This window comes from Prinia subflava, chromosome 16 (assembly GCF_021018805.1).
Source record: "Prinia subflava isolate CZ2003 ecotype Zambia chromosome 16, Cam_Psub_1.2, whole genome shotgun sequence".
In the NCBI taxonomy this organism is placed as follows: domain Eukaryota; kingdom Metazoa; phylum Chordata; class Aves; order Passeriformes; family Cisticolidae; genus Prinia; species Prinia subflava.
In genome coordinates, this window is record NC_086262.1 from 13,875,132 (window position 1) to 13,897,610 (window position 22,479).

Below are 22,479 nucleotides of genomic sequence, written 5' to 3' on the forward strand. Positions count from 1 at the left end.
AACCATTTCTAAAAAGGTGGAAATACAGTTTTATTCTTCCTTTCCCATGTTTTCCATGGCCCTCATTCCCTGCCCTACCCATGATTCCTGTGACCTCTGCAGCAAAAAAATAATTTATGTCCAGATGTGAAGGGAAAAAGTGACTAGCTTGATTACCAAGACTTCCTGTGATTGATATAAATTTAATATCCGAGGACACTTTCCGACACCAGGGGGGGCTCTCTGATTGGTTTATCCTGGGCAGCTTCCAGGGAATCGTGCTGGATCGCAGGGACAAACAAACAGCCGGGGCTGACAGAAAGGAACTCCTCAGGCAGGGCTCACACCCCCCTTATCTGCCAGGGGACATCTGGATTCAGCCCAAATCCTTCACAGAGACCCTGCACCACGGGAATATCGCGACAAGAACATTCACAGAAACTTTTGAAATGGTTAAAGATATTAAGCAGGAAAGTATATTTTGAAAGTTACATTCAAAATAAGGGTACAGCAATAAAGGGGTTGACAGGAACATCACAAACTGTTACATTCTTCTGTGTCTTACATTTAAGTCTATTAAACAGATTAATGACAACAGATGCTTTTTACTCTTTACTGCATCCCTCTCAAGTGATTTCAGTGCAATTTTCTTTTTTAAAAAATAAAACTGTTTTCAAAAGCCAAGAGAGGGCACTGTCACATCTCTATGGAACAAGCAACACTGTGACAGTCAGTAAAATGCTTTTAATTTTCTTGGAACTTTAAATGTTTGCATTTGCAATTTACAGCAACACTGAACAGGTAGCTCAAGTCTGAGACTTGAAATTCCTCTTAAGTGAATAAATGGACATTGCTAATCAAGTCAGTGGTAATAGCTATAAATACCTGACCATCTCCAACTGCAGGAGAAAAAAGGACATATTTCCCCTTAAAGGTTTTACATGTATTTTGTTAACTATCATATGACATATATTGAAAATTATTTGTACTGCATATCCTGAAATACTACTTTGTTCACAACTTTGTCGCATTTTTCAAAGAATTCAATCAATTGTAAATGGCTTCAAATTTTGTTCTAAGTTACATTTTGAGATTTGTACATTTGAGATAAAGACATCATCTGGGTCAAGGTGTCATACCCTACAGAGTGCTAAAAAACCAAAAGATAAGCAAGAGGAGGGGAGGAGAGGAGAGGGATGTGAGAGGGGAGAGCAGTATTGAACATATCTCAATTGTGTAATTTGAAGTAAGAATGATATTTGGCTGGTATTAGGGAGAACAAGCAGGCAGCAAAAAGAGACAAGAAATTCTGTACCTCCTAAAATAAAACTCAGATCAGAGAATCCGTGAAGGTACAGCCAAAACATTCATCAAGTATCTGCCACTCCAACCTTTACAGCTGCAATAGTCAGAATGCACTTAAACTTTCAGGCGTGAAAAGGATAAAAATCCTACGGGGCTGAGATTGTCCTCAGCACTTTTCTTTGAAACAGGAAAATGAAAGGCAGCTTGTGGATGGTCTGCATGAAAATAAAACCTTACACACTTCAGAGATGACACACAAACCAGGCAGACTTTAGGAGCAGCCCTGTCCTCCCTATCAGCAGATACTGAACATAACCCACAACGTGGACATAAATGCACATGACCACTAGTAAGTGATAAATGTTTCTGCAGAAAACTTCTGTTTGTGTTTCATTTCAACAGACTCCAACAGATATATCTGCATACTTTGCTCAGGCTTCTGATCTTACACAACACATGAATCAAGCTGTAATGCTTAGAAGGACAATACTGATGGGCATGAAGTATATTCTGCTCTAAGTTCCATATTAGTGCTTCATCACTGTTAGATTTTTTCCTACCTCCCCTATAAAATAGCTACAAAATAATTACTGAAAAAGATTTTTTTTTCTCTTCCAGACTACAAAATTATTTTTAAAATGACTTGTATGCTGGCAAAGTAAAATCATTGTACTTCCACCCAAGATGCTAATAAAAAATTAAATAAACGCTACATCCTGAATTGAAATGTCTGTTTCAGAGTGGAGATTTTTCATTGCTCAGAACCACAAGGTGTTCTCTACAGATTCATATGCTCTAACTGAAGTCAGTTATCTGTTAGGAAATTACAATCACTTGTACACAATTATAACTGTACTGCTTCTAGTAATAGCTTCCAATTGGTAACATCACAATTAGTTTTGTTGTGCCTGAACTAATTATCCACATCAATCATTGCTGCTTCCACACTAAAAAAAATCCCACCCTAACTCTCCCTACACCATATACCTTGAATCAGAAACTCTTTGGAAGCATGGATGGGGAGATGCAAGGCTCTGCATAGCGTCAGCAACATAAATGGAAGAGTATTTTCTCAGCTAATGTCTCCTCTAAAATTAACTCTTGAACAACTTTTCACAGCAGCAAACCTGCTAAAGGAAAAGATGCAACAATTTCTGTTTATGTGATTTAACACTTTGGTGAGAACCGTGGATTCAGCATGAAGCACTAGAAGGAGTAAATACTTCAGTGCCCTTGGTCTTCCCTAAAGAACATCACACAGATATTTCCCCTTCATGCTCCCTCTCAGCATCTCCTTTATCTTCCACATTCCTTCCATGGTCAGTGGGGTTCTGCTCCCTCACCACCCTGGCAATACATTCAAGTGCATGAAATCACAACTCATCAAGGAAGCTTGCAGTTCATGGCCACATTTTGGGAGCCATGCTCTTTGGAAGAACTGTTCCTAAGATAATCATTCATCAGGAAGGGAACAGTGTTATACATCAAATTTTCACATCTTCGAACATCACATAAACTCAGCATTTTGTGTGAATGCTCAAACACCAGCAGTTTCTTAAACATGCAGGAACCTTTCAACAGCATGTGCATAGCTAACCTGCACTCGAAAAAATAAGCATCATGAGAAAAGGAGGTATTTATACACTAAAGGTAATGAAAGAATACTAAATATCCATCCCTCCATTCAGAATGGAACTTACTTGAAAACATATTAAGGAATCAGAAAGCCTAACAGATCTTTGCCAATGCTTCTGCACAAATGTAAAAGCCTTGAATATGCCCTGGGGCGAGAGTCAGAGCACCCCATTAAAGCACGGGCAGGATTAGAGCTGCTATTGATGTGGGTGGTGTCACCGAGGACACAAGCACAACTCTGGGCATCAGAGCCACAGAAGATTTGTGAAATGCCAGGTCTAATCTTATGACAACGAAAATAACCAGGAGCCACAGAGAGGGGACATTACAACAGTTTCTTTATAGTGATGATAAAGGTATTGGATTGGACAGGGTGAGCCTAATTAGAAACACTTCTCAAGCCTCTGGGAAGCTGCCCACTGTGCTGAGGGACTCAGCCACAGGAACAAGAAATCTGGCTACACAGTTAAAATTTTTTTCAATGTATATTTCAAACCAATTACAGTATCACGTATACAAGGGACTCCTATGTGCATAATATTATGCCTTTAACTATTACTCCAAGGACACCACTGGATTATGCACCTTCTGTTTTCCTTTTTTTTTAATTTTACAACTGGGAACACTAAAATACTAAAAGCTGAGATGAGAAACTTTGTACATTTTACCACCATTAACAGTTTCCAATGAGACACCACTGTGCAAATATCTGCTTAAGGACTGAGCGCAGAAGAATAAAAAATTCAAGCTTTACTCACACGTATGTACCATACATCCAGTATGAACATTAATGCTATTCAAACAAACAGCAACACTAAAGAATTTTTTTTAAAAGAAAGAAATTAGTCTATTAGAGCAGGCAGGATCTAGATAAACAGAGGACAAGAGAAGCTCTGTTACTGTACAGCTCTATGAAGTGTGGTGCCAAAGTCTTACAAGAAGCATGTAATTTAATGTGCCAAAACAGACACAACATGATTTTATCTTTTGAATAACATGTTTAACATTACCCATTCAATAGGCAGTCTCACATACTAATAGGCAATCTCATTATTTTAGTAATTTTGTTAGCAGTTTCCTTATTTTTAGAAAGTTTTCTCCGTGTTTCCCGTGACTTTCACAGTGAATAAAGGCAAAGCACACTTTAAATTTGGCCATGACAGAACAGATGTTACTGACTCTGAATCAAATCTCATCACCTCAGCTGGAGCCATAGCAAAGGAGACCATTACAGTAACAGTCCTTACATTACACAGGGACAAACTGGAGAACTGGAGAAGGGACAAGGCAGGCCCTGGCAATATTTTCACCATACAGTTATCTAGAAGACCCCCACCCACAGACACACATGCATTTAAGATGAAGCCCTCAGAGAGGAGTGAACACCACCTCAATCTCACAATTCAACTCCTATGAGTCATGCATCTGAACTATTTTTAGTAGCTAGATTAAAAGGTTCCTGTAAAGGAGGGGTGGAAATGAAAGGAAAGCTTTCTGAGAATGCAAAGAAGTCGCTTTAATGTTCAATGATCCCTTTTTAAACTGCGTGCAGAAGTTAGATTCAACTACTGAGAACACACAGTAAATAAAAAAGCTACACGACTTGCCTGAGTACAGGATACATCTCCCCCATTCCCAGGTGTAGGAATCTTGGCATCTATTAAACTGTTAATTAGTTTCCAGAAACACTTTTGCCAATTAAAAAAATCATTTAATACTTATCCATCTGGGCATGAAATACTTTCAACAGAGCGTTTGAACTGGTGAGCTAAAAAAGAACCACACAGTGCTGCCTCCCAAAGCACCAGAGGCTGGGACGTGGAGCCAGCAGCAGCCCCCAACCAGGGGCAGCATCCATCAGCTCCACTTGATTCTGAGAGCATCCCCTCCTTTACATGGTCACTGCTCCAAGAAACTGGAAGTATTTAACACAAAGTCAAACAGAAAAATGCATTTCAGGACCAGATTTAAAAATGTATTTCGGGATAATATTTCACTACCCTGTGACACTGTCACTCATTATCTTAGAGAGCTCAACGTGCAGACTGGTTCACAGACAGAGGACATCATTTATCCACCTTTTATCCCAAACAATACAATGGATATCATTCAGGAATCTGTGCACCTAATGCTAGTAACAATTATTCAGCGAAGACATTAATTGCCTTCCAAATAAAGATGGTGCTGCTCTTCCTTTCAGTGAACTCATGTATTTCATCTCAGCCAGCCTCTCTCCCCTTGCTGGGTGAAGACAAACTAACTAAAAAACATGTAACAAACTTAATGCATTTTCATTTTGCTCCTGTCAGTAATGTCACTTTTGTTATAAAACATGCAGCTTAGATTTAGAGCCTTACAGATAAAACATATGGATACCAAATAGGAAGCCAGCAGTCCACATTCAACAAAGAAACAGATGGGGACCCATCTGCCAAAATGCCTGGTGAAATACCTCAGGTTACAGAGAGGTAACAGCACAACATTAGTGAGATTTGACCGTCTTAAGTTCTTTATTTTTCAGCCACTCCTCAGAACCATTACAAATATGACACCAGTCAGTTTAGTCCATGAATGCCAGGTATGATTCCAAACCTTCTATGCAAGGAGCAGTCAATACTCCTTCTGACCAATGATACAATCTCCTTTATGTACAGTAGGATTTGAAATACATTTTCAGCTTTTCAAGTTCACTTTCATAATTTATGTGGCAGATGTGCAAGGCAAACTGCACAGAAAGAGATAAGCCAAGAAAAACATCCTGATGGCCACAAATGAATTACAACTTGTGGGAGGAAGGAACTATAAAGCTATTTCCTGTGCCTTACAACTTCTAATCACAAAAGACTACCAAGTAAACAAAATAGCCCCAAAGCCACCACACACACAGTCAGAAGGAACAGTGACTTTAAAAATTAAATTGCAGCCTGGTAGAGAACTCAGACCTTTCACTTAGAGAAACCAACACTGAACCTTACTGAAGTCTTCCCTTTCAAAGTTTCCCCCTCTCAGAAGTTCCCAACTGCAGAATTCTATATCCTAAATGGTTTTGTAATTGCTTGCTACAGCTGAATTATTTTTTTGCAGATGTTGGGAACATGAAGCATGGGAAGCAGTTTTAAAGTGTATTTGTGCAAGGAACAAACACTTCCTCCCCCACTCGATTTAAGACCAATTTCACCTCTCGTACTGCAGATTCCCTGCAGTATGTCAATGTTGATACTTTCCTACTCTTATATAAAACAATCCCTTGTGGTTCACCAACAGATACATGGCTGCTTTATGTAGCTTAATATGTGGTAGTAAATAATTTCTCAAACTCATGAAGAATTTTGCCATGTGGATAATATTGATTGTGGGTTTGTACCACCTCTATACAAAGTGTGTACCTTCATTTAAACTCCAAACCCATTTCTTTATTTCCCCATTTTTAATGGGAAATTTCCATTCCAAACACCCATCCTCACATTATTCAGTTACCTTCCCCTAAACTTCACCCGTTATGGACTATCTTCCCTTCAAATGCAGATTTCTGCAGTTGCATTTTTAAAGGCTTAATAGTGTTATCATTTTATTATACTTAATTCAAAAAGCATTCTTTAAGAAGTAACTTACAAAAACAAATGCTACACTCCATCAAGTAGAATGAATCAAAACATTTCCTTTTAACTTACATAGTAAGAACGCCATAATAGTATTTCCACTGGTTTTCAGTATTAGTTTTTAGGCCACATTTTTAGTTTAAATTAGTGGACAATTACACCTAAAGCATTCTTGTGACAAATCCAATTAAACTTAAGCATGAAAATCAATTCCACAAACAAGTGGAAGAAAGCTGCCATTGAGGCCACACCTACACTTTGGTGGGACAGTTACACACTAAAGAGCAGCTCTGGTTTTGATTCAGAGCTAACAACGATGCTGCTACAGCCCTGTGCAGGATTTCAGTCTCCTCGCCTCTCGTGAGCGTCCATCCAGCACATCAGACTGGGGTCGCTGCTTTGCAGCTCCTGTTCCTGTGGATTTAATCTCTTTCAAAGTTCAACTCGCTATGGTCACTCAACAGCAGCTGTACAGTCCAAAAAGAAGTGGACATATGAAATTTGTGTAACCTTTCGTAACTGCACAACTAAAGAGACCCCCAGATCACTGAGTAATTACACAACTCAATTTACTATTGCTCAATCCTCACACTTATTTTGCTACTCTGCTCCTTACACTTCAGGTTTTTTCTTCTGTAACAATCAAGCTGCAACAATTTTAACTTTTTTTTTTTTTTTTTACACTTAACTACATCTCATTATAGAATTCAGGTTGCACTTCAATCTTCAAGAGTCAGCAAATGCCATCAGGAATTTTCTGTCAAATGATTCATCTTTAAATTTTTTCCCTATTTGTGATCCAGTCAGGTAACACAACTCCTACTGGAAACAAAGGTTTGACCAAGCAAGACAAAGCATAAATTAAATCTAATCCAACCGACACTTCTGTAGAATGCTTTTTATATTAAAAAATACTAGCACAAAAATGTCAATCCCAATAATCCCTGGTAGACAAGTACAACATGAAACTAAAATTTAAATACATTATTTTGGGGGAGAGAGAGAGAGAGAGAGGCACTTATCACCATAGCTTACACCCTCCAATGAACTGTGTTTCTTTGGGCTTTGTAGCATTCATATAACTTTGAGAGTAACTTCCCCTGAAGATAAAAAGCTGGTTTCAGATGTTCATAAGGTGTGGTCTAAGTCCTCCTCCAAACTAGTACAAGTGCTACTTCCTTCCTTGTATGCACACAGAATTGAGAGACCACTTTCATGTCCACAGCTCAAGTATTTTAAGAAATCTTCAGTAGATACTTTTAATGTACTCCCAGTCACTGAGTTTTCTAAAATTAGGGCACAATATTTTAACGCTGAGAGAGAAATATTTACAAGAAGGATAAGATCCTATCCTTCTTTCAAAACAACAAACAAAAGGGGTAGAAGTTTTCAGAGGACAAGGAGGTCATAGCTACGCTCAGCATGAGGCACCAGTGAGCTTTGAAGCTGTGCAACTTTAACTCACTTGTGTACCCCAGACTTCCTATTTCTGACCACAAAAAAATTTGAGAGTGACCTTGAATGGAGGCAGAAGATAGAGAGGAAATGAAAGAAACCAAACACCAACCTCACAGTAAAAATAATACTAACAGTACTTATGACACTCCACACCCTCCCAGAGCCTCTGTAGTGACCTCTGTACATGGAAGTACCTCAAGTTTTCAGAATTTCACAAGACGTGGCATTAATGCTTTAAGATGATACCCAAAAGGTACCACTGCTTTGATAAGCCTCACTCACCCTCTAAAGCTCCTGCAATTCTGTGCTCTTTGTAACCATTCCCTCACTAGTGTGAAATGTGTTCACCAAAAAAACTCCATACCAGAGTTTTCTGACACCATGGAGAGCTTATAACAGTTCTAAACTCACAGTAATGCACCGACTGGCCAAGGAAAGCTCCTGATCCCATACATGCTTGAAGTGTATTAGCTGAATAGTCACAGGTGAGAGATTTTACTAGGAAAAGCAGGAACCTTCCATGGGAGTCAGTGCACCTGTGAACAGCACAGCTCCATCCCCTGCAACTAATCACAATGAATTCTAAATAATCCAAACTTTCCCTACTCAAAGAACTGTTTCAATTATTTGTCAATTGACCGAGTCTTTGCTGAGGACAGAAGAATGGAAATGCAGTTATACAGAGTTTAATATTGCCAAAAACCACACACCCCAACATTAGTGGGCCATGCTTAATGATCCTTGTAGTTTCAGCTATCCTTTCATTGCAAGCCGAGTACCATTAAAACATTGCCCTAATTCCAGATTTATTACAAATTAAGCATTACTCTAAACACATGCTTGCTGTTCCACCAGGGAGGGCTGATTAAAGTTTAAACAATGAAGGCACTGAAGCTTTTAACACACAAGTTGATCATTCTCTGCTGCCATATCACCACTTTGGCACTGTGACATGCCAAGCACCCCTGCACTTTGCAACATCAATCGCCTTCTGCAATTCTTTTTGAGGAATAAATCTGAGTACAGGTAACTCCTCAAAGCTCTAACTACACAGCCGTGATCTGTACAGCTCCCCATTCAACCTGTGTGGTAGCAAAGTACTGCTAAGGAAAGCCTGGGACATGTTATCTCCTCAACACAGGCATGGTCCAAGCAGCAGGTGAAGCAACTGAACCAGAAAACCTTCAACTGCACTTTTAATATGGCCTTGTACCCTGGAAAATGTCCTAAGGCTGAGGCAGCAGCTGAACTGCACTTCTGAGAAGGAAAAAGGAAGAGGAAACAACAGCTTATACAAAATAATCAAATTGCAGGTTCATAAGCAATTGTTTTCTTTCATTTATGCAAATGCCCTGCAGTGGAATTGCTAAGCAGGAAGTATTCAGGAGGAGTGAGAAACACTTGAGATCACTACTTTTATCCTGGCTATTATAAATTGAAGTGCCTTATCATTTACTAAGCTTATTTCTAAGCTTACAGGAATTAATTCTACAGTTGCTACTGTTTGCAAAAATCCCAAAATGCACCCCTTCAACATCGTATTTCAGACCTTTTCTTTCTGGAAAATAATCAAAATAAAACCAGAAAATGAATACCTATGTCACTACAGAAAAACTGATGAGCTCGTCTTCTCAAAATCAGCTCCTTTCAGTCTGCTTGTTTGCTATTTGAAGCTGAAAGCAAGAATTATTCCATTATTCCATGAAGAGCTCCAGTAACTGCTACTCTCAATAGCTCTAATGCACCTGCAGAATTTCCTTTCATATCCAACACTGAAATCCAATCCAGAACTCCATTACATGGCAGACAATGCAAGGAAGATGCTGCCTTTATGTAAGATTACATGGAATATGTCTGGATGCAAGAAACTTATTTCTTGACTCCACTGTGCACAGACAGAGCAGAACACACAACCAAGGTCCTTCAAACTTCTGTTCCAGGGTCTCCAAAACTACTCAGTCCCTCTTCTCACAAAGGAAGCTGTTCAAAACACTGAATCTTCCCCTGCATCCCCCCTTGCTAAGAAGAAAGAACAAGAAATTCAACATCTTATAATTAAATTGCAATTAAGACTTTGCAGTTTCACAGCAAGTAGTTTGTACCCCTTTAGCATAAGTAGGGCTGTGCAAGGGAAACCTTCTCGTATTATAATCTGACAATGCCAAAAGATGCCCATTATATTGTGAAAGAGTAAAGGCAAGGATGCAGTGATAATTCTGCAGAATAAGCTGGGAGCATCCAAGATTTTACAGGTAGAGACAAACTACAGTCCTCTTCCTGAACTGGTTCTGCCCTCAGGCCTTTAATCCTGAACTTCCAGTTCCTAGGAATGGCACAATTATTTAGTTTTCCGACAGTAAATTCAAAAACAAAACAAAAAAACTCGAACACTTTCCTACTTCAGATCCTTCATCCGTTAATAAACCTGAATTACCACATTTCTTCTCTGCTGCAAGTTCATCCAAGAATAAAAAGTAGTCACCATAATCCTAAATAGACTAAACTTGCATAATGCCAATTGTCTTTAGTTATTCTATTTTCCATGAAGGCAGGTGACAACCTAGCAGTCCTTCTGCTGCTCTGTTAAGCAGCTGGACAAAGAAATTTTGGTTAATAGTTAATGACAAAGTGTTCTTCCAGACCTATTCACAGTTGAGTATTCAAAAATGGGCACGAGTAGTAAGAACACAGCATTCGCAATAAGTATTGCAACAGCAACATCATATTAATGTTATTTCATTAAAATTTTCAGGTTGGTATCTCACATTAACTAAAAAATGTAGCTTGGCAAACAAAAACCCCACGAGTTCACAAACATGCACTTTGACAGAAAACAAGTGGGTTTTTTTGTGAAATTAATCTGGTCAATTAGAGACAAATTAACTTTCACATTTCCAAGCCATGTTTATTTGTGGAGGATAATGATGTTTCCTCTCCTTTCCTAGGTATCCCTTTGTTAAACTGGTTCCTCCAGGAGATCAAGTAACTCATGTCCTAAAAAGGTAACAGGAGCTGTTCCACTTGCCTCAGAGACCCAGTTTCTGGTTCTTGTCCACACAAAGACAGTAATTTCAAATGACATCGTATATTTGCAACAAACAAATTTCACAATGGCTCAGCACAGGCACTATTTATTTATTTACTCATTAATGGTAAGATCACTGGATTTTTCTGAGCTAATGTCTGCAGCTTCAGGAGTTACCGTTACTGTGTAATTAACGAAAAAACAACACTGGCAGTTTAAAGGCTGAGACTGCACTTGCCAATTAGGAGTCTATTAGCACTCTGTATTCAAGCTGTCTCAAGAAATGCAATCATCTGTTTGGTAGCAAGGAGAGCTACAACACTGGGATAGAAGTTAACTCATTTAGACAATAAATACCTCTGAACAGAGAGTTTCCCCCCACACTTCACATGATCATATAGAGAAACAGTTTAAATAATTAAGTAATTGTCAAAACAAGGAATAATTGAAAGTGACAGTAATCTTTAAGATATCAGCTCTATTTGTAGATGTAAGTTACCAAGACTAATTTATTTTTCAGAAGATGCATTCACCTACTGCAACTCCAATAAAATTATTTAAGGTTATCAAAAGCCTTTTTCTTCTCTTCACATCCCAAACGGTCTTAGAGAACCTTTCAACCGAGTAGCCTTGTAGGATGCAAAACACACACCTCCAAAAAACCGCACAGGGAGGTATTTGTTTACTAAGTATAAAGTAATGTCTTGAGAGGAAACACTGAGCACAGTCTGTAACCTACATTAGGATGATTCTAAACAGCTTGACAGGATGGGAAGAGTAACCACCAAGAAACACATTTATTGCTCTGACTCAGACTGGAGTAGGGAATAAAACCCTCCCTAACTCCCAATAGGTCTCATTATTATTACAACATATTAAAAATATTGCAGAACAGTCTCATTAAATAAGTTGAATATACACTAATATTTCTAATTGTATCCCAAATGAACCAGTTAATATCTATTAAGCATGCAGTCAATATTTAACTGGTCAGGATAGGACACACCCTTTGGATGAAGGGAGGAGAAAGTACAACAGCTTAGAGGTGGTTTCCTTATAACCCATAAAGAGACACTGACAATACTGGTGTAATGGTAGTTTCATTCTTAGTGGCAAACCAAACACCTCTAGAAAGATTTAATCCATTTAAAGTAACAGTCTACACAGAATACCCACTTCACCACTCTGATATAACCCAGTATTTCTATCACAATAAGCTGCAGAAATTGAACGGAAAGCTTCTCATGTGAAGATGTGGTGGATCCTGAGATCAATTCAAGTCTGAATCCCTCAAAGTAGCACAACACAAGACACAAAACTGTATTTCAATTTATACCCTTTCTCAGAAGAATGGAACCAAAATATCGATGTTTACCCTCCCCATCACATCAGTGACACAAACAGAAAGGTTGGCTTGGGACCTTCAAGCTGTGATACACGATAGAAGAACCACTTCAAACAAACTGAAATTTGCAGCTAACAAACCACTAACAGTACAGTTTTAAATAACAAAAATAAGTAAAAATGTTTTATCATAGACAAAGTCTCCCACAGCCAATCTTCCTGTCCTTTCCCCATCACCACAAGCATCTGTGCTGCCAAGAGCAGCTGTTTGTAAAACGTGTGGCCAAATCAGTTATGAACCCTGAAACCATGGGGGCTTTTTAGCTGTTATCAGCAAGAGAGCACAAGCAAATACTGAACCACACACCAGGAGCACAAGGAAGGCAAAGATAGGAAATGGCCGGGTACGAAAATGAGTTAGTTCTCTGTGAGTAGAAGAATGATCTTGGAGCTCTTCAACCTGCTTGTGAAATCACATGCTAAGGGTATATAGCATTAACTTGTACTTTGCCCCCAGCCACTTATTCTTGCCCAAATACCGTTCCTTCCTTTATGCCAGTACAAATATTTGTGTGCCCATGGAGTTAACTATACCAGGGAACCAATCCAGTGAAGAACTAAATTGGCAAAAACAACTGGTTAGTCAGAGATTCTCTCATCGAGCAGAAAGTCTGCAAGTGCCAGCAAAAGGGAGAGAAGTGTGCAGGCTGTGGCAGACGGGAGGCTGTGAAACCTCTTTCACCATCAGCCTACGCTTACACTCACTGTGAAACTACAAACTCCGATTTCATGGCTGGGGTTATGTTTTCTTATTGGTGAAAGTGCTGACTGTGTTTGAGATTTCAGGGCAACTACAAGGGGAGACTTCACCCTGTGTTCAATGTCCTCTGCTTACTCCTTTAAGGGTCCCTCTCCTCTCCCATCTCAACACGGCTTCCTCAAATGTGCAACGCAATTGTATGGCAAACAAATTTAGGGGACTACTCCTACTCAAACCCAGATAATCCTACCAAGTCCTTTTGGGAGAGAAAGAGATTCCAGTTGGGTCTCTTCCTCTTTCCAGTTGCTCACACAGCAACCCAAACACCATCATTACACAGCACACAATGCAAGAATAAGCAATGAATACTCTTCTTAACAGGTACTGAAAAAATACTCACGAGTACTCAGAGCACCACAGCCCATGCAGATTTCTGGAAAGATGTAAAGTATCAACTTGTAATAATTTCACATGACCTTACCTTAGCATATCTTAAAAAAAATAACTACATCTCAGTTAGAATCAGATCTTGTTTTGCAGAGAGGCAGAATAGAAGGACCATTTTGTTTGGGAGAGATCATTTTCCTCTTCTACACAACTGCTCTTTCTAAAGAGGCTACCAAGCATCGTTCAAGTTTCAGCTGTGTAACAGCTCTTCATTCCTAATGAAACAGGTAAACAAAGCTCCTGCTCCAGATGGAAACACAACAGCAGCTGTCAATCCTTGTGTCTAACTGGGTCCATATTTGACCTGTGTCAATAAGATCCAGATCACTAAAAGAGGCTGGAAAAAGACCAACTGCAAATCTGACTACTTTATTCTCTTGGTACATTTGCTACTAATTCGGCTTTTCATTCTCTTGCCCTACAATAGTTTTGCCTTATGAATACAAAAAATTGAGATAAGTATTTAAACAAAGTTTGTTAAACAGTCAACTTCTAACAAAATGTTATGCTATTGTACATCTTTATATCAGTAAAAAAGCTATTAAAGGGAACAGCTCTTCTCAAGGAGTTTCCATTTCCTGACCCTCTTCCTTAAATACCATCTCAATTTAAGTTCAGAGCACACAGTGGTAATTTGGAAGCTGAAGTTCCTCACCAGGCACATGCCAGCACAGTATTTAAAACATACTTGAAGCAACAGGTCAACAGGCAAGCCACACTCTGAATGCTGGAGATGAGCTCAAACTGGAATTCTTGTACTGACTTTGGACAAGTTGTACTCAAACTTCAGAATAAATCAATGGAAGACATTCCAAAAGTTCCAGAATAAAGCACACAATTCTCAATCCTTACATTTTTATGTTCTTGACCTACCTCCTGTGAAGCAATGCTTCACTCATTCTCCAATGGCTCATCTTTTAGGAAAAAATATCATTTTCATATAAATACAGAAATTAATTTAATTTGAAATTAAATTAGAGACAAATAGAATCAGATCAGCATTTTAAGGTTGTATTTTAGGACAACTGCAACACTTACAGTTGCATATTGAAATAGCAAAGCCTTGGGAGAAAAGCAGCAGTATCTCCAATGCTTTGGAAGTAATTATACCTTGTATATGAAATAATTATGCAAATCAGCTAATATACTATAATATTAGCTAACTAACTGGCAACACAACCAAGAGGAATTAGCATAGAACTGAGTTAAGCACCTTGATCTTTAGGACCACTGCTGCACACAGTGATGAGGTAGGGCTCTTATCTTTGACCAGCTTCAGGCACTCCCCAAGCAGGAGCCCAGTCCTGCTTGGCAAGGACACACAAAGCTCTGCTCTAGAAACATTTCAAGAACACTGAAGGTGTCACACATTCATCATTTAGATTCCCTGAAAATACATAAAGCCAACATCTGAGCTAGCCTTACACAATGTAATACAGACTATTGTCAGCTACCACAGGGTGTAAAATGGCAATAACACATTTGAAAGAGCACTAACAAAAGCACCACTTGGAGTGTGCTGATGAAACTGTGCTTGGCCACAACTACCTTATGCCAACTCTTAATAAATCCATCAGATTGTCACATTTGCTTGTTTGATGGATTACTCCACCAGCTTGCCTGCTTGAATATTCAAACAAGAGAACAGCATATCTATGTATGGGAGGTAACAGAGCATAATACTTTCACAGATGCTTATCTCCCATGCTCAATTACATGGCCCAAAGACTAGAACTCTTTTTCTTCCTTATTAATACCAGCAACTTTCTGGAAGTTTTTTAATAAAAGGAGGGAAGTCCTAAGAAGTAACTTGCTGTTACAAGTGCTTGGCAGACACAGCCATGCGTGGCTGCAGAGCCAAATGCTACATTCCAATCCAGCCCTCCTTTGTACTGCCAAGACTTTCTTCTCCCTCCTAGCTCTCTGGTGACCAGGCAGAGGACAAACCCTTCCAGGGCTGAAGATAATCATCATCGTCTTGCTTGTAATAATAATACAAAATGCTGTTCTTAAAGCTGTTATCAGCAGGACACCTCTTTAGCACCAATAGGAGAATAACTCATGCAGTGAGGGTTAACTATCTGTCCCTTACATAAAACTGTGCAAGTGTTCACTGCCCTGAAGATCTTGCTTATGCAAACCAAAATAAATCTTAAATATAGAGAAAACTAAATGATCCTAGGACTGAAGCAAAGGAGTTTCAGGAGATTCAGATAGCAATGGACAAATGTTAGACATTTACCCTTCTACTGGATGTAATATATGATGGATCATTTACAATAATACCTGCTATTACTGAACGAGCAAACAGCATTTCATTAAAGAGCTCAATAGCTTGGGTGGACAAATCCATGAACCACAAGAAAATCGCCTGTAAATAAGAACAATTACAGGCACATTAAAAAGAGAAAGCAGTTAGGCTGGAGGATTGAAATCCCTCAGCTAAGCATACATGGGATCCTGCCTATTTCTGGGCAAACATGAGCACTCTACAGGCAGAGAGCAATCCAAAGTGAACGGTAAGGTCTGTAATTGCAGGGTAAATGACTGGGGTGCATTTATCACATTAGCATCCTGCAGACAGCATGAGGTAGCAGACAGCAACGTAAGACTAGGAGTCAACAAATGCAGAATTTTAACTGTTACCAGCACAATGGCACTTGGTTTACTTGACAGAATTATCTTACTAGCTTCCCTCATCTGTGACCGGGAGTGAAGTGCAACGTCTCATTACGTGCTTTAGGCTACAACAGCGAGAAATTGCAATGACAATAGAAGCAGTAATTCACTCTATTTTACCAATAATTTACCCTCCTCTTTACAGACTGTACAATTAGAAGCACTAAAGAAAACATGCTGTTTATCAACCAGAACTTCTCCCCTGCCTAGTTCTATTGGAGCTCATGACAACAGCTCCTTTTAATCCTTCCTTTTCCCCAAACACTGAAAATCCTTTCTCTCTGCATAGACGTAGCATCAGAACGAATAATAGAGGACCCAAGTGCCTACCTCTAAAATAAATTTTAAGGTGTTATTATGCTTCCCTATTACAATCAATTCTAAACAAGACTATTTGCTCTCCATTTAAAAAGAAATTAAACTATTACATACTGGGGCAATTCATCAAGCTTGTGAAGTGTAGGGAAACAGCTCTGCAACACTTCACCTCCCACTCTACAACACAAGGGAGTGTAAACATGTAACTGCTGGGCCACTAGAAAGGTGTGGCTAAGAGCAGTATAGCAAAGCAGTTAGAGCTCAGTTAGGTGGACAAAACCGAACTGGAAGGAGAAGGGAACAAAACAGGACTATGGCAACCATCATATTCCTATTACTGGCAAGAAATTCACAGGCTCTCTCCTTTAATTTTTAAGTAAAAGCAAGTGACAACAACCTCACTCAGGTGAACTAATGCAAATGAACATCTGGGTAATACTGTCCTTACCACATTCAGATCCGTCACCTTCATCCCTTTTTTCATGAGATTATGTCTTATCCTTTGATGTGAGGAGAGGTGCTCTCTCACATTAAGGTCATGCATGCAGATCACAAAAGCTACGAATGGCAATGGCATTTTAAAGAAAGTGGCTGTAAAATCTCACCACATTGTTACACAGGCAGCAATCTCATCTCAATAGCTCCAAAGGTTTTCCAGCCTGCCTGCTGCATGGCCTACATGTCTGCGACAGAAACCTCAGGCAGCAAAAATGTTATCATGACATCTTAAATTATAAGAGAAGTTAGTGCAACGAGGAGTCCAGCTGGCCCTGCTACCTATATACACAAACACTGTGTTCAGTTTGAGCTGAACCCCTCGTGCAGGTTAACAACATGCAGGAAACCCTTCAGGAAAATAAGAATCAGCAGTTTCTGCTTCAAGAAGAGGAAATTCAACAGAACTAAAGAGAGATGATGGCCTGGCTTTTGAAACTGGCCACAAAGCCAAGCTGATACCTTGAAGTTTCTGACAAGTTAAAACCTGTTTTAACAGGGTTTCTTAATATTCCTTGGTGTGTTTTGTTTGTTTTTGGTTTAAGCCAAGGGGTTTTCTTTGTAGAACCCTCCTAGAAATCTCACATGGAACAAGAAGCACATGTACTTCTCCAACAAGACTTAAAAGTGAAGTTAGCAAGTTGCATAACATTCTGTATTTCCACAGCCAGGACTCCTGAACTTGCTATCAGTGACTATAATAGCTTTTGCCAGTTCTGCTATCATACAGAGAGGAGAAACTTGGTTAAGACCCTTGGTGATTTGATTATCAAAGTACAGATATACCTGTACCAATAAAAATATGACTTTTCTTGTGTAAGCTGCTTCTAAACAGCACCAGGCAGCCTGCAGATCCTTAGTCTCATGCAGCTCACAAGCAGTAAATGCAACACTTGGCCTCAAGTTTCACCACAACTGCAGGATTGTTTCAGAGCAGGCACGGGGTAACCTGAACCCTGTGCCGTGGGTGCTCAATATCTGGGTCTGCTCTCAGCACAGCATCCAGAGACAAAGCTGCAGATCCCTTGCTGCAGCAGAGCAGTGGGAGAGAGGGAGAGCAGGCTCCTTCCCACCTGCCAAATGTTCCTGCAGCTCACACTCCCACAGCAGCTCGAGTGTGTGGCTTGTGCCTCTCTCTGTCTGGCCACCTCCTGCCTGGAACGCTGAGGCAACACAGCTACACTGCAGCCCTCACCCAAGGCTGTGACAAAAGAGAATCGCACAAGGAATCTGTGACATTGCCTCAGGAGTGACTCAGAACTGCCACCTGACTCACCAACTTTGCACCAAGCACCACGCTGGCCCCGAGCCATCACAAACCTCTGCCATTTAAACAGACTTCACTGTCCTGGAGCCAGCCAGCTGAACACAGAGCACTGCATTTATTTTCCAACTGTTTCGTTTACTTTCCAATTCAGTTTTGAATTACTGGGGAAAAAGAACCCATACAAGTGAATACAACAGTGAAAAGCTGACTTCTTAAGTTAATTTATTCACATAATAATAGGAAATAGAATTTACTCCAGAAGGAATAGAGAGTATGTAGACCCATACCTTCTAAACTATAAAGTAATGAGAAATTCAAAAGAAATTCAATATAATTTCACACACTTGAACTCTTGAACACACTGCAGTACCCATTAAGAAACTGGAGGGTGGAAGAATTTTGACAGTTATTTTGAAATTGCAAGAATAAACCTTATGACAAGCTGATTTTACTAGGTACAATCAGGTTTTATTAATTATTTGATTGAAACTGCAACCTTATTCACAATGCCCAGCCAGAAACAAGGTACTACTGTTCAGTCAAACCTAATCAAGGTACTTAATATTTAACGGAGGGAGTTGCATTGGCATTGAAAAGCAGTGAAGTTAACAAAGAGCAGAACAAGACACGTAACAAAAGGATTCCACCACATCCTAGAACAGTAAATCCAATACTCTACCACACAGTCTTCCTCCTAAACGTCAAACACAATGAGACTACCACTATCTAAAATAACTGTCTTATGCACAACAGGATGCAGATCCGTACTCTGGAGTCACGAGAAAATGCTACCATAAAAATAAGAGGTGACTGTGGTGTGAAGAGAATTACAAAGCAGAATTTACCTGATGAACTTCACTGCCCAATTCCAACCACACCAAAGAAATACAGAGACCAAATACTTCAAAAATACTAAACACAAATTTGAATTTCTCATATGTATTTTGCAGTTGCTAACTTATTTTTTGGTTCTAAGACTTTGATGAATGTTAAAGGGTTACCATTTTTACCTGGCTTTTTGCATTTAAAGTAACCCACAGCTATTTATCACCACTTACAGAACCTTCACACCTCAAAGTATCTGAGAATTGTGTAAGAAAACTCTTCTATGTTGAAATAGCTGACCTAACCAAGTTCTCAGTCACTAAAGCACAAATAAGGATAAAAAACAAACCCCAGATGAGTAAATTGAAACTCTAAGATAAGTATCAGCAGAATATGGAACCAAGATGCAGAGCTCAAAACCACTATCAAAGCTATCAAGGTCTGAACTAGGAAAATTTCCAGCCATTTGCGCATTTTCAAAATCCTCATATAATCATATCCCCTTTTTTAAGGAAAGGGCAGTTTCTTGTTAAAGTTCAGAATGCTGCTGCCACAGCATCAGCTGCTATTTATGAGGTAGATTATATCATTTAGCTTCCTCTTCAGAGAATTTTGTAAGTCATGGCCTTAAGACAGAAGACATTATAACAAATCTGCACCACACACAATGGGACTATTGATCCTGATGTCTTTAAATACTATTTACTCTGCAGGCTCCACTTTCCTCCTGCCCCTCCTCCCCCCCCCTTTTTTTTTTTTTAATAAACAACCTGCTTTATTTGCATAATGTTATTCCCAGAAAACTGAAGTTTATTCAAAGAACCAATTTTTTATTATTGGATATGTTAACTTCTTGCATCTGTTCTGGAAATAGAATGCTTTTTCCAATTCAGATTTTGATGTACTGTTGGACTTAATAACTTATATCCTTAGAAGTAAACATTTTAAAACCAGTGACAAAATTATGCTACAGTGACAATCAATCCTACTGACTGAAAGTACACAAGTAGTACTTGGGAAAAACTTTATTTCCCTGAAAGGTCCTGGAACTCAAGTCAGGGTTGTACTCCTAAATATCTCATCTGTCACGTTATTAAAACTACTTTACCCAGGGTTGACTTTGTATACAAGAAGCTATAAAAAGTAAATAAGTTCATCAGGACAAGACTTAATCACAGTGGTTTTTAAATGCCCTCCAAATCCTGGCCTAGAAAAGTCTCTGACTGGTACACAGCACCACGAGCAAAAAAATTGATTATCACAAATAAGCTGACACTTCTCTTCAGTTTGCCATCTTTGAGCCTATAACTCACACAGGCCCCTTTAAAAACTTTTTGGAGAGACAAAAATTAAATAAAAGTTTAACACAGAACCTCAGTTTTGAAAGACTTTTGACTTGTAAGGGCAGGTATAACTGTTTGTCACTAATATAATCTGGTATATACCCATCTACAGACCTTCAGCCAGTTATTCCTCTTAGCATTCCACAATTCATAGAACACAGAATGGTTTGGATTGGAAAGTAACTTTAGGGAGATCTAGGCCAACCCCCTGCCATGAGCAGAGACATCTTCAACTCACAGAATTTCTGGAGTTGGAAGGGAGCTCTGGAGATCATCCAGTCCAGCCCCCTGCTAAAGCAGGTACACCTGGAGCAGGCTGCACAGGATCACATCCAACCAGGTGTGGAATATCTCCAGAGAAGGAGATCCACAACCTCTCTGGACAGGCTGTTCCAGAGCTCTGTCACTCCAAAAGTAAAGAAGCTTTTCCTCATATTCAGACAGAACTTTTGTGTTTCAGTTTATGTCCACTGGCCCTTGTCCTGTCAGTGGGCACCACTGAAATGAGTGATGGAGAAGTGCTCCAAGCTTTCCCCTATAGACTTATTATTTGAGGAGGAAAGCCAAGTTTTGCTAAGTTCTCCACTGTATCAAATTTTTCTCATGCCAAAGAAGAGGGAGCGGCTGACACACGCAATAATAACGTCATGCGCTCCATCTGCAACACAGTGATCACGATAACCAAGTCCATAGACAAGTTTTCAGTGGGAGGAGGCTCTATTCAAGGAAACAAACTTGTAAATATCTGAGCTATTTAAATATGTACGGGGTGCGAACGGACATCTCAGTCCTCTGCCACGCTCCACCTCTGAACGGCCCGGGGTTGTGAGTCAATAGCAGTTACAGGCAAACCTGTCCTTAGGAAGGAGGGAAACACTTTAGAGAGCATGTGGTGACTTGGGAAGCTCTCTGAAAACGTGCAGAAGATTCTTTACCCCCCTCCCGCTTTGAGAGACTTGTCTGTTCCCCCTCAGGGGCCTAAGGGCCACGCTGGGAGCCAATCCAGCAGAGACAGATTCCAAGGGTCGAACACCAAACCGGGCACACACAGCCCGGGACCCTCGCACAGGAGAGGGCACCCAAAGCTGAAGCCCTGATCGCCAAGAGCTGCAAGGGCCCAGATGCGCCCGAGAGGGGCGGGAAAGCAGCCAGCCATAATGGAAAGGCCACGGACTACCTGAAAAGCAACCCCTGCCTGCCTGCAGCCCCGCAGGGGCCACAAAGCCAAGCCCGGAGGGCGCTCAGGGGCCACCCTGGGTAGCGACTGGGGGACAGGGACGGAAGCAGGGACAGACAACGGGGCCGGGGTCAGCCGGGCACAGAGGGGGTGTGAGGCCGCCACCTCAGCAGGGGAGGGGCCGCGGCCATGTTGGGGGGGGCGGGGGGAGCGCGGGCCCGGCTGAGGGGCCACGGCCGAGCCGCCCCCGGCCCCCCGCGCGCGACCCGCCGTACTCACGCCTTGTCCACCAGCTCCCGCACTTTCCACATGTTCAACATCGCACCGACCGCCCGGAGACCCGCCCGGCCCCGCTCCCTCCGCCGCCGGCCCCAGGAGGCCCCGCTCGCCGCACTCCGGCCGCCGCCGCCTCCGCCGAGCCAGGGACGCGGCGCCGCTCCCGGAAATGAAGGCTCGGGCGGCCGCGCGGGCTGCAGGGAGATGGAGTCCCGGGGAGGGGTTCCAGGCACGGGGCCTGCGGGGCGCCGCGGGGGCTGCCGGGAGTGGTAGTTCGCGGCTGTGCGCGGGGCCTGCCGGGAGCGGGCCTGAGGGGCGTGAGGGGGGCCGGGCTGAGGGGATGTTGATGGGCGTGAGGGGGGCCGGGCTGAGGCGGTGTTGATGGGCGTGAGGGGGGCCGGGCTGAGGCGAGGTTGATGGGCGTGAGGGGGGCCGGGCTGAGGCGAGGTTGATGGGCGTGAGGGGGGCCGGGCTGAGGCGAGGTTGATTGGCGTGAGGCGAGGCTCTGCCGGCCGCGTCCTGAGGGCTTCTCGGGAGCTCTCACACG

At 41.1% G+C, this 22,479-nt stretch overlaps 1 protein-coding gene across 2 annotated transcripts in view; it reads right to left on the minus strand.

Annotated features, from left to right (window-relative positions):
- CLINT1 (clathrin interactor 1) overlaps positions 1-22,112 on the minus strand; it is a 45,269-nt gene extending 23,157 nt beyond the window's left edge. Inside the window, exon 1 of one of the 2 annotated variants that reach the window (XM_063413416.1) lies at positions 21,936-22,112. In XM_063413416.1, coding sequence (XP_063269486.1) covers positions 21,936-21,976 — 41 coding nt within the window. In that variant the 5' untranslated portion in view covers positions 21,977-22,112. The remainder of the gene's footprint in view (positions 1-21,935) is intronic. The other variant, XM_063413414.1, reaches the window with a different exon arrangement.
- Positions 22,113-22,479: the final 367 nt, after the last annotated feature.